Below are 12,952 nucleotides of genomic sequence, written 5' to 3'. Positions count from 1 at the left end.
GTTTCTGGTGAGCATCCTCTGTCCTAGTCTCCCATGCTCTTTCACATGTGCGCACTCAGTTTTCAGTTTCCTGCCCTACTCCGCCTCTCTCATTCCCTCTCACACACTTTTCTTTTGTACATTACCCAAATCCAGGCTTTGTGCCTTCTTACCTTGGTACATTCTCAGGGCAGCAGCTATTGTCCTGCAACTGCCCACTTGGAATCCACAGCAAAAGAGCAGAGAGCTCTTGGTAGGCTAGCCAGAAGAAACTGCTGGGCTTGGGTGTGCTGGCTCTGGAGGGCCAGACTGAGCCCGTGAGAAGATCCCCGGCATCCACTCCCTGCAGAGGGACGTTCTGAACCATGCAGCACTAGCGGATGTTTGGAGCTAGCTTTGTGGGCAGAAGAGAACTCAGACCCTGGCCGTTCATTCCTCAGGAAGTTTAGAGCAAGTCCTCAACTTCCAGTTCAGCTGTTCCACCTAGGTCCATTAGTCTGAAACCAATGCATCACTGGGAGATCATGTTAATTTAATTTCTCTCTGTGAAATGAAACGTTATTTTTAAGTAGGATATTGGTAAATTAACATGCTTATTTTAACTCTACTTTGTCAGTTACACAAGTTAATGATGTTAATATTGAGTTATTAGAATACAAAATATAGATAGTGTTAAAGGAAAATGAAATAATCTAGAGAGAAAATTCTTAGTTATCTTAACACTTATCCAAGGCATTGGTTCCATTTTTATTGTATTGTTGTGCATTAGTTGCCAACTCATGTCCAACTCTTTGTGACCCTATGGACTATAGCCTACCAGGCTCCTCTGTCCATGGGATTTCCCAAGCAAGAGTACTGGAATGGGTTGCTATTTCCTTCTTCAGGGGATCTTCCTCACCCAAGGATCAAACGCGCATCTCCTGCACTGCAGGCAGATTCTTTACCACTGAACCACCAGGGAAACAATTTTTTTTTTGTAAAGGGACAAATAAACTTTCAAGCAAGAATCCTAATAATTTAAGTCTTTGAATATTATTTTATAGGGTACATTTGTAAACCTGTGATTAAAGGACATTTTTACTTCTTGGCCTATTATTTAGAGACCATAACACTGATTTTTAACTAAATTTTGGTGGGTCTAATCTTGAAGGTGCCAGCATTTATGGGAAGGTTTTAAGCCAATAAATTAATAAATAAATGGCAGTATAAAAGCCTTAAGGGCATATTGTGCTTCACAGATCCTTCATGAGAAGTATCTGAAAATTGTATGCAGAAACACTTTTATTTCTAAACCTGGACATTGCTACTACTAAGTCGCTTTAGTCGTGTCCGACTCTGTGCGACCCCATAGACGGCAGCCCACTAGGCTCCGCCGTCCCTGGGATTCTCCAGGCAAGAATACTGGAGTGGGTTGCCATTTCCTTCTCCAGTGCATGAGAGGAAAAAGTGAAAGTGAAGTCGCTCAGTCGTATCAGACTCTTAGCGACCCCATGGACTGTAGCCTACCAGGCTCCTCCGTCCATGGGATTTTCCAGGCAACCTGGACATTAACACAGCATAATTTATTATTTTCCTGTTTTCATTTAAAATATAAGAAGTTCCCCTACTAATCTGCTGTATAACGAAATCAAACTTATTCCTCAGTCCAGAAATAAGCAAAGAAGGCCAGAGACTTTAAAAAGAATTATGTTTAAAAGCTCTGTATTTAACTCTTTAGAGTCTCACCTTGCATTCTCCTTACTCTTACTTGATATATTTTTCTCAAATTTAATTTTTCAATCAACAGAATATTAGAAGCAGTAAACTAAAGGAGAGATGAGGAGGACAGGTAGAGACAGGTGCTATAGTCTGTTGACGCATCCTGAGGTCAAAAAAGAGAAGCTAAAAACTAGACATAGAATTTCATCACTGCTCAGTAGATGGTCCAGTTTTTGTACCGATAGCCCTGAGTCGTTGGTAAGTCGTTAGATCATGTTCAGTGTATTCTATTTCAGATGGCAGGAAAGCATGTCCTGCATTTCCCAAACACTGGCTCTTAATAGCTAAGCACCTCTAACGCTGTCAGCCTAGGTATGTGCTTACTCAGGGTGACACACACGTTCCTTTGGAGAGAAGGCACTGGGCGAATGAAGACGTTTTAAAAAGTTTAATACTATATGACTGATTTTTAAATGTTTGTTATATAGATCTATATGTTTAAGTCTCAGAGGAGTCTTATGTATTAAAATGAAGTAAACAAAGATCTGTTTTTTACATTGAGTCCATTGGAATAACGTATGCAGTGTTACTTGTTTCTGAAAAAAAAAAATCAATGTTTTTTTTTATTACCTTTGGATAGTCAATAATTCATCACTGTCTTTACTGTAAAGTCACTGCATAGTTGTATATACGTTTGTATTCCCTAGCTTATTTTGTAGTTTACATATTATATTTCTAGACACTTCTATCTGGTAAAAATTAACTATTTTCTGAAGTGTCTTATGTTTATTTCTAGGACTTATTAACAGGTTTCATTTTTAATTTTACCACATTTTAAATCTATAACCATACTTGTAATATTCATCTTGATTTCAGTAAAAAGAAATTTATAATTTATGTTTGCAGTGTTCAAAGAAAGAATTTTAATTTGATGTCAAGATGACTAGACTAGGGACTGGAGAAGGCAATGGCACCCCACTCCAGTACTCTTGCTTGGAAAATCCCATGGATGGAGGAGCCTGGTAGGCTACAGCCCATGGGGTCGCTAAGAGTCGGACACGACTGAGCGACTTCACTTTCACTTTTCCCTTTCATGCACTGGAGAAGGAAATGGCAACCCACTCCAGTATCCTTGCCTGCAGAATCCCAGGGACGGTGGAGCCTGGTGGCTGCCGTCTATGGGGTCGCATGGAGTTGGACACGACTGAAGCGACTTAGCAGCAGCAGCAGACTAGGGACTTCTTACGTCTTGTGTCCCTCACACAGAGCACAATGCCTGGCGTTTAGAGGCTTTCAGTAAATAGTTAGTTGAGTAAATCTAGTGTTTGTAAAGTTTGTCTGATTTCCTACTCAACTTCTTATGCAGTCTTAATAATTTATCTCTTTATTTTCTAGGCAATGAATGGCTTCTTCGAGGACAGACACCATCTGGAGAGATAGAGAGCATTTCCAATCAACCAACAATCTCACTGCAGATTCCTGGAGATTGTTTATCACTTGAGGCCATTCTGTCTATCAGCGTATTTCTCTATTACTGTAGTGCAGACAGTAGTGCCTGTATGATGAAGGGAATTTTGTTCAGTCAGCCTTTACAAATAACTGATACACAGCAAGACTGCATACCTCCAGTAGAACTCAAGTATATATTTTAGCAAGCTGGCTAGCAACCCAGTGCAGCCCCTTCTCCATCCCCACCATCATTGTAATTTATGAAAAGAAACTTTATTTCTGCCTCTGGGTACCCAGAAACCCATTGTTCACTTCTAGCAACTGATATTAAAATAAAATTTGCTCCTTATTTAATTATTTATTATAGACAAATTCCTTCACTCTGGCTGTGTACCAGCAAAGTCACTGACCATGATTTGAACCATGATTCTGTAATCTGTGCTGTTACTTGGCACAAGACTTAAGTCCATGTTACAGGAAAGAATATTATCATGAGATAATTTTCAGTGAATACTTATAATAATGATACCAAATATTTTAACTAACTTTTGTACCTTTTATGAAGCAGCACATCTGAATGTGTAAATTTCATAGTAACTTTAAACAGAGCTTAAGATCCAGTCCACGTGTTGGTATAAGGACACCTGCCATTCAAGGTGTAAGGTCTGTTTTAGGTCAAGAAAAAAAAATGTCTCTTCATCACAGTAGTGGCTTAAAGAGCATCTAGGTGGTAAAAATGTTCCTGGTTCTCTTCTGTGATTTTCTCATTTGAGATATATTTATGGTTATAAATTATTTGCTTTTTTAGCATACTATTATTAATGGTATGTTAAATATTCTGTATATTTCTATATACAGAAAATATATTTCTATATTTCTGAAAGTTAGAGTGTCTAAGGACATATACAGACTCCTTTTAACGTTTTTCTGAATGAACAGTTTTAGTAATGAGTGAACAGTCTTAGTAATGAATGACTCCTTAGAAATATTGTGACTTTCAAGGAGAAAGGAACTTCAGAAAACATTACTGCATGTGACACCACTTAATGGTAAAGAATTGTTACAGCTAAGTCCAATGCAAATGGGTATGTATGTTATATTAGAAATTTACATTTCAGTTGAAGCATTAAATGCAGATTTGCTGGGTTTGGGGTTTTTTTGGTTCCCATATTGAGAATTTAAATTATCATTATTGTGATGTTTTTAAAAATAGCTGTTAAGCCTTCAAGGTGAAAATTTCAGTATGAAGCACTTTTATGCTTTTATTATGTATAGTATATCTTAATATATTACTTTAAAATATTAAGGCTGAAACATACAGTGACATGATGATCCTGTTTTTGGTGTGTTTTTTTCTAACCTTAAAAGAAATAGTCACCAGAAGATATTGGAAAGGTTTTTTTTTTTTTCAGTGATGCTTTCTCTTTATAACTATTTTAAAAGACTCTGCTTGTTTTTACTAAAACTGATTCCACATGTTTGTGGTTTAATCAGGTTACAAGATTTCAAAAACAACAGGTGAATCATACTTATTCAGTAAATATTTATAGACAATAAAGCATAATATTCCTTCTCACTTCAAAACCAGTGCTCAATTTGAATTGTAATTTTTTAAGCATAATCATCTGACCATATCTTTATATTCTTTTGAAATACAGTTTTGAACATACTATTTCAGATTACCTAAATATGAAGTAAGGAAATGCATAGATCATGACTATTTCATTTGTAGCCTCCTAAAGCTATTTTTAAAGAGAAGACTAAATGTAAAGTTAAAAGAAATTCTGTTTAAAATTATATATATATACACATATATAATAAGTACCTCATAAACCATTTCTCTCCATAAAAAAAAAATGTTCTGTAATAAAAGAATGTATAATAGTGACATTCTCTTTTATGGAGAATAGGCCATAGTCATTTTTAAAATCTCATTTTATTATTATACTTCTCATTTCCAGCTGGACAGAATGAAAATAGTTTGGCTTAATTTTTTTCTATTTAAGGACATAAACAATTTCACTGTCTGAAGAAAATATATACACTTTTAACTTGCTAATTCAGGAATACTTGATAATTATTTTTGCAGCATTATGCATGAACCTACACACAGTATATATTTTCATGTACATTAAAATCCAAAAATATTTCTAGAATATATTAATGTTCATTTTGTCTGTATAGAGTTTTCTGTTAGTATTAAGCTTATGCTCTTCTTGATTTTTAACTACAGTCCTACTGAACATTCTTATTCTTACCCAGCCAGTAATCTACATTGTTTTTCACATTCAAAATATTATGTGTACAGATTACATGATTTTTTTGTAAATCATGTTAAGCAATATAAATAGGTTCTTAGAATTTATGACTAACATAATAAACCTCTTACATAAGAGAAAGCACTAGAAAGTTCATTTTTAAAAACTTTTGTGATTCCTGACTCTGTTTTTAAATTTATGGCATGAAGAAAAGCAAAAGTTATATTCAATGATAGTTTGAAAACAATTTTAGTGTTAGTCACCATAATCAAAATGCCAGTAATGTGGCATTACATTCACTTAGACACAATACTTGGAATCTTTGCCCTAAATTATTCTGCTTCTTTGTCACTGTTTTTTTCTGCCATTCTTTATGATATCACTTCACAAATGGTAAAATTTTCTTTTCTGAATTTATACTCAGGGTTGATATCTCTGAAAAGAATTTTGCTTATCCTGGAAATGCTCAAGCAAATATTTAACCTGTCCACAAGGGAAAACTTTACAGTTTAATCACCCATGAGTGTAACTTTGGCAAAGTTCAACGACTAAGCAAGTTTCTCCTAAACTATTGTAATAATATATTTACCTATAGTATTATCAGGCCTGCAGAAAGCTATAAATCTTAACACAGCCCCCCAAAAGCTTAGTATATGTAGATGAATATACGTGTCTATATACTTACACAGATACAAAGATCAACTAAATTTCTCACATGGCTAGTATACTCTGGAGATAGTACCACTGAAATAAGTTGCTGCTTGCTTTTTCATAGTTGGAAAATTTGGGAAGACATTAACAATACATATCTCTGTAATACAGTAATTTTCTACTTGCCCAACATTTAGTATTAGTTTATATCTGCCAATTAGAAACAGTCTAACCATTATATTTGACATAAGAACAGTCATCAAAAACAAAATTTCTTAACTCATGAATTGCATGAAAATCTATACAGAGGGACTGTGTCATGTGGTGAACTATGAATGGTGGAATTGTGAATATTTTCTACTTTTTCTGGTTTTTTTTAATTGTAGAGTTGTGAATATTTTCTACTTTTTCTGGTTGTTTTTTTTAAATTAAGCAATGGGTTATTTTTTTTTTAAAAATGGGAATATGCTTTTAAAGACTTAAACTAAACTGAACAGTAAGCACTAGTTATATAACTTTTTCTGAAGTCACTTTTATTATGAAAGATCAGAACTCAGTTTAGAGCTCTTTGATCTACCAGTTCTCTTCAGTTTATGATTTAGTGGAGACAAAAATAACTGTGGCTTTTTCTGCTAGTGTTTTTATTGTGTGATGTAGTATAGTGTTTATGAACACAGATTTTGCAGTCACTTGGATTCTGCCCTGTAAAATGGGGTCGCTATACCTGCCTTATGGGGTTGCTATAAGGGCTCAGTGAAATAGTATTTGTATAACAGTTAGTAGATAATGAAACTGCTAGTTATTGGCCTAGTTAATAATAATGATAATAATTTATGACCATAAAACACATGGCTTCACACTTTCTTTGCAACTGCAGTTTCTAAAGGAAACTATTCCTCTACCAACTGTGTGGTATGTTAATACTCTCTGCAGTGCTGGGATTCAAGAAGAGAAATAGTTTTACATTATTGTTTTATAAACAATGTTATAAAGAAATGTACAGTTTTAAGAAGTTTTTTAAGACCTGTAATGATGACTGATGAACTTCCTTTGAGGGAGTCCAGACATACCCTAAACCATGTTCCTGGAATGTCCGCTGATGGTGCTTTCCCAAGCCTTCCAAGTGCCTTCATGCATTTTGCCTCACAAATCAGACAGGTAGATCTTATGTCCATTTTACAGATGAGGAAGCAGCTTTAGAATGTTGGCTTCATGTCTCAAGTTCAGCACTCCCCAAATAATGCCTGATGCTGGAGAGGTGCCCAGTGCAGGCAGTTGCTCAGCCAGTTTTGTTGAATGATTAAGAGTGACTAGTGGGTGATGGATCTTTTATTTGAACACAGATCTCCTAATTTCTAGCTCTACTCCTAGACATAGAGTGAAAACAAACTGGGATAAGAGTATTTATTTTTGTGAATGCTTTCTTAGGCCTTTGCAGTATTTGAATAAAGCTATAAGAATAATAGCTAAATCTATTCAGTGCTAACTATGTACCTGGCACTTTTCTAAGAGCTTTCTCTGTATTAACTAATTTAATCCTCACAACCACCTTATGAGAGAGGTTCTAGTTTTCCTTATTTCTCTGATGAGGAAACTGAGACACAAAGAAATTGTAAGCAATTAGACCAGCATAATTGAGATCAGACTTTTAGGACTGGCTGAACCTGGGTGCATCTACTCAACTACCATGCTTTTATGCCTGCCTTTAAAAGTGTTTGTTTGGTTTTTTTTAAGCATAAATCTTGCATAGTTATATATAGTAACTAATCAACCCAGAGAACTTCAAAAGTCCTAGTAGTGATTGTTTTTGAAGTTTTAAAGTAAATCCATTTAATTATATCAGCTTTTTGGACTTTTCATTATACATAGTTATCCTTCGGGATTTGGAACAGTCTGTATAATTGTTTTTCCCAGAAGATTTTATGTACCATTCTTTCTTAAATTCAGATATTATCAAGAGTTTTTCTTGGCAGATGGATGTATTAAAGAATTAAATAGCCATTCAGTATTAGTTCCAACAATGCTATTTTAATTGGTCTTCAGAAGGTAATTATAAGACCTTGTCACAAGTATAACTGGATTCTTAGTACAGGACTGTCTCAAACCTTTGAAAGCTTGTTCATGTTTAAGAAAATAACTTTTAATGACCAAAGTGAGCTATAGAAACATAATACTTGGCCCTTCTGTTAACACACAGAATCATCTGCCTACTTGATTCATAACTACTGCAGTATATAGACCTCACCCCACCCTGCCCCCCAAGACTCAAGATACATGCAATTCTATTCTAGTCAAGTTTTTACCAGATAACCTTTTATTACAGCTTTAGGTACTATTAAAAGGTATGAAGTAGAATGCTGTCTACCACTGATTATGATTCATGAGCATACAGATACAAGAGTGTAAATGTTTTTCATTTATCATCTGCTAATTTATATAGTATTAGAATTTGTTAATATTGTTATAAAATTCCAAATCGGAAATCTATAAGGAAATGTACATCAACTTTAAGAGATGGGAGTGTTATATTTTACAAGTAGAATTAACTGTTAATCACCAAGATTTCCTCCTTTTCCTCTTCCAGTGACACACAGTTTATTTAAATTCACAGTAACCAAAAATCATGATTTTGTCCTGAATATTTAAAAGTGTGTCCCCACCCCCCTCTTTTCCTTGCAGTAGGATAATAGAAAGCATGGCATTAAGAGCTAGAGGCTGGACTAACTTCCTGTATGTATTCCATGCCCTGCACACCTTGGCCCTTTCATATATTATTAGACTTCGGGTCAGCCTAGCTGCTTTGGGCCAAGGCTGCTGTTCTGACCACAGCCTGGGAAAAGCACAACAGGAGGCAGCGTGGTCGGCTTCTCTGACTGCATCCCCTTTGTTTCTCAGTGTGCTGATTTGGTTTAGTTTTTGTCAGAAGTTGGAGTTGGAAAGTGAGAACCCTAGATACCTGTGGACTGTTATCCTGGCTATAGTTATTCCCTGTTTGGGATGTCCCTCTTCCGCACTGGCTTGTCGCTCTCAAGTGGACCAAAGGACATTTTATTCTGTTGAAAGCCTCGTGACCAAAAGGAAAGAATTGTAAGTACTTCCAAATCTACTTCCTGGCCTGTACCAACCATATCCTGAAAAGCCCTGAACAAGCATGGTGAAGCACTAAACAACCACATACTCGCAAGCATTTTTGGAGCATGTCAGGGCAGGGCATGAATTCCTTCCTCTTCAGGAAGCAACTTCCAGACCTGGTGTTTTTCAGTAATACAGAATTAAGCAAAATTGTCAGATTTTTTGAGTTTAAGGGACAGCGGAATTTATTACCTTTTTCTTTTAATATACTGGGTTACATATTTATGTTTGAAATGAAGCCTCATAATACTGAGAGGAAAAAAAAACAATCCTCAAATTTGAATAGAACCAGTTTAAAGAGTATTTTTGGTTATCTAGTGTGCTATGCTCATAAAAAATATGTGTTAAGGTATATAGGGCAAAACAGTTGATAAATTATGGTAATGAAGGATAAAAATAAACACATTAATTTCTGAAAATGAAGAAGGGCTCCGTCTTGGAGCTGTCTTCTGTTTTTAGATTTTTGTCATCATTATTCTAAGTCCCACCAGAAATGTGTTCATTCTGTGAGCATGTGCAGAAAGGGCTACCTGTTGTGTTCATTACATGTTCAGATGCTAACAAGTGTGTGTTTGTGTGGAGTTGGAATGTACTTTCTCTGTGTGGCTCTGATGTTCATCACCCAAATTTACCTGTAGAAATACACAACCACATCCTCTCCACACTTTAGACTTCCCTCTCTTTGAAAACAGTAGTGTCTGTAGAAGTTTTAATGAGGAACTATATGGTTCCACAAATGACAGATATAGTAGATTGGTTTTTTGGTGGTAAATTTTTTTTTCTGAAATTCTTAATATGTCAGTTTCTGAAGAAGGAGAACAGTGTGCTATGTGACTTTAAAATCAATTTTACTCTACTTGGAGGTATATGTTTCTAATTATGTTATACGTAGGTTAATATTTTTTAAAAGTTTGAAGTTTTCACTCTTAGGATGCACTGAGAGCCAGTTAGAAATGCTTTAATTGCTGTCATCATTTTACATGTGGACTATGGGTTAATCAAAGTTTGCTGTGATACATATATATCACATACATACACATATATATACATATATACACACAATCACTTTCAAATTGTAACATTTCATAAATTTGTCAAGTTTTAAAAACTTAGACTCTTCTCCTCTTGTGTGTGTATAAAGTTGTGGTTTTATCTTTGAGAATAGAGTTGGTGTGCTGTGCTGACTTCATCTCTGTCATTCCAAGAGTTTGATTATATCTATTTTTTCTTCAAAGATAAAAATGCAATTGAAATCCAATTTACAGGATCATGTATTAGACTTAGTTGAGTTCTAAAAGAATTGACTTGGCCTGCATTTATAAGCATTTCATGTAGATAGAGTAATATATTTTTGTACAACAGTGTATGTCTACATTTATTTCAAGTCTGTTTTCAGTGACTTTTTCAAGTACATGTGTTAAGATGGTTTGGAATGAGCACAGTGGCCTTCATTACCAACTCAAAAGAAGTGTATAATACACGTGATTATAGAAAACCAGAATGTGTTTATACTGTACACTGAAACCTAATGCCTCTCTTCTAAAGCTTTGTACATTTTTTTCATGAAATAGATTAAATATTTTCCCTTTAAAGCTGTTTCTCTTTTTTATGCTTTCTGTTTTAAGTATACCATGAGATCATTTTACTGCTTGGAATCCTATCATCCAGATTAAAAATGGTGCTTAGTTTGGGTGGGAGGAGGCAGGGAGGCGAGATGAGGGTGACCAATAGATGTGAGTCATATGATCCTAGCTTTGGTGTTAAGTGATTCAGGAGTTTTAGGGAGAGGGGTTAAAAGGGGTTATGGATAATACAACTGCGTGTACTTCATTCCATTAAAAAAGAGAAGGCAGTGAGGCTGGTGCAAACTTGCTGCACTGGATGGGGGTCAGGGGGATGGGGACAATGTCAAGAGGGTAGGTAGGCAGCAGCCAAAATTGAGTGACGTGCATCCTCTAGCATTTCAATAAGCTAGAAGCCATTAAGGAATTTTTAACAAGGAGTCTTGTGATCTAGTTTGTTTTTAAAGATCTCTGTGCCTGCTATGTGAAAAACGGATTATGAGAAATGGGGCCAAGAGAGAGGAAGCAGTTAGAAAGCTATTAGTCCAAGCAATAAAGAGTTAATTATGCAAGACAATATGGTCCTGGCACAAAAACAAAAATACAGATCAGTGGAACAGAATAGAAAGCCCAGAGATAAATCCATACACCTGTGGTCACCTAATCTATGACAAAGGAGGCCAGGATATACAATGGAGCAAAGACTGCCTCCTTCAATAAGTAGTGCTGGAAAAACTGGACAGCTATGTGTAAAAATGAAATTAGAACACTCCCTAACACCATACATAAATTCAAAATAGATTAAAGACCTATGTGTAAGGCCAAACACTATAAAATTCTTAGAGGAAAGCATAGAATACTCTTGGACATAAATCGCAGCAAGATCTTTCTTTGACCCACCTCCTAGAGTAATGAGAATAAAATAAATAGGACCTAATTAAACTTAAAAACTTTTGTACAACAAAGGAAACCATAAACAAAGCAAAAAGACAATCCTCAGAATGGGAGGAAATATTTACAAATGAAAAAGATGAGTTTCCAAAATACACAAACATCTCATGCAGCTCAATATCACAAAAACAACCCAATAAAAAAGGATGGAAGATCTAATAGACATTTCTCCGAAAAAGATGTACAGATGGCCAAGAGACGCATGAAAAGATGCTCAATATCACTTAAGAGAAATGCAAATCAAAACTACAATGATGTATCACCTCACATCTGTCAGAACGACCATCACAAAATTCTATAAACATTAAATGTTGGAGAGGGTGTGGAGAAAAGGGAACCCTCTTGCACTGTTGGTGGGAATGTAAGTTGATACAGTCACTATGGAGAACAGTCTGAAAATTCCTTTCAAAACTAAAAATAGAACTACCATGTGACCCAGCAATCACACTACTGGACATGTACCCAAGAGAAAACCATAATTCAAAAAGACATGCACCCCAGTGTTCATTACAGCATTATTTATGATAGCCAGGACATGGAAACAACCTAAATGTCAATCCACAGAGGAATGGATGAAGAAGATATGGTACATAAATACAAGGGCTTCCCCAGCAGCTCAGTGGTAAAGAATCCACCTGCAACACAAGAGATGTGGGTTCTATCTCTGGGTGGGAAAGATCACCTGGAGAGGAAAATGGCAACCCACTCCAGTATTCTTGCCTGGGAAATTCCATGGACAGAGGAGCCTGGCGGGCTACAGTCCACTGGGTTGCAAAAATCAAACACGACTTAGCAACTAATCAACAACAACATATATACAGTGGAATAGTAATATTAAATATAAAAAGGAATGAAATTGGGTCATTTGTAGAGCTGTGGGTGGACCTAGAGACACAGAGTAAAGTAAGTCAGAGAAAAACAAATATTGTATATTAACAGATACACGTGGAATCTGAACAGATCGGTATAGACAATCTTATTAACAAACCAGAAACAGAGACACAGACACTGAGAACAATCATACGGATACGAAGTGGGGAAAGGGAATGGAATGAATTGGAAGGTTGGGATTGATGTATATACACTAATATGTATACAACAGACAGCTAATGGGAACCTACCGTATAGCACGGGGAAGCCTACTCAGTGCTCTGTGGTGACCTAAATGGGAAGGAAATCCAAACCAGAGGGGATATATGTATACATATGGCTGATTCACTTTGCTGTGCAGTAGAAACTAAAGCAACTATACTCCAATAAATATTTTAAAAC

At 35.7% G+C, this 12,952-nt stretch overlaps 1 protein-coding gene across 2 annotated transcripts in view; it reads left to right on the top strand.

The window, feature by feature from the left end:
• Positions 1-4,710, top strand: part of NHLRC2 (NHL repeat containing 2) — a 51,747-nt gene extending 47,037 nt beyond the window's left edge. For both annotated transcript variants that reach the window (XM_081538896.1, XM_081538892.1), the window contains exon 11: positions 3,073-4,710. In XM_081538896.1, the coding sequence (XP_081395022.1) occupies positions 3,073-3,329 (257 nt within the window). In that variant the 3' untranslated portion in view covers positions 3,330-4,710. The remainder of the gene's footprint in view (positions 1-3,072) is intronic.
• The last annotated feature ends 8,242 nt before the right edge of the window (positions 4,711-12,952 follow it).

The sequence above is a fragment of the Giraffa tippelskirchi genome, chromosome 2 (genome assembly GCF_054371585.1).
Source record: "Giraffa tippelskirchi isolate mGirTip1 chromosome 2, T2T-mGirTip1v1.2.pri, whole genome shotgun sequence".
NCBI lineage: Eukaryota > Metazoa > Chordata > Mammalia > Artiodactyla > Giraffidae > Giraffa > Giraffa tippelskirchi.
This window is presented reverse-complemented; position numbering and strand designations above follow the sequence as displayed.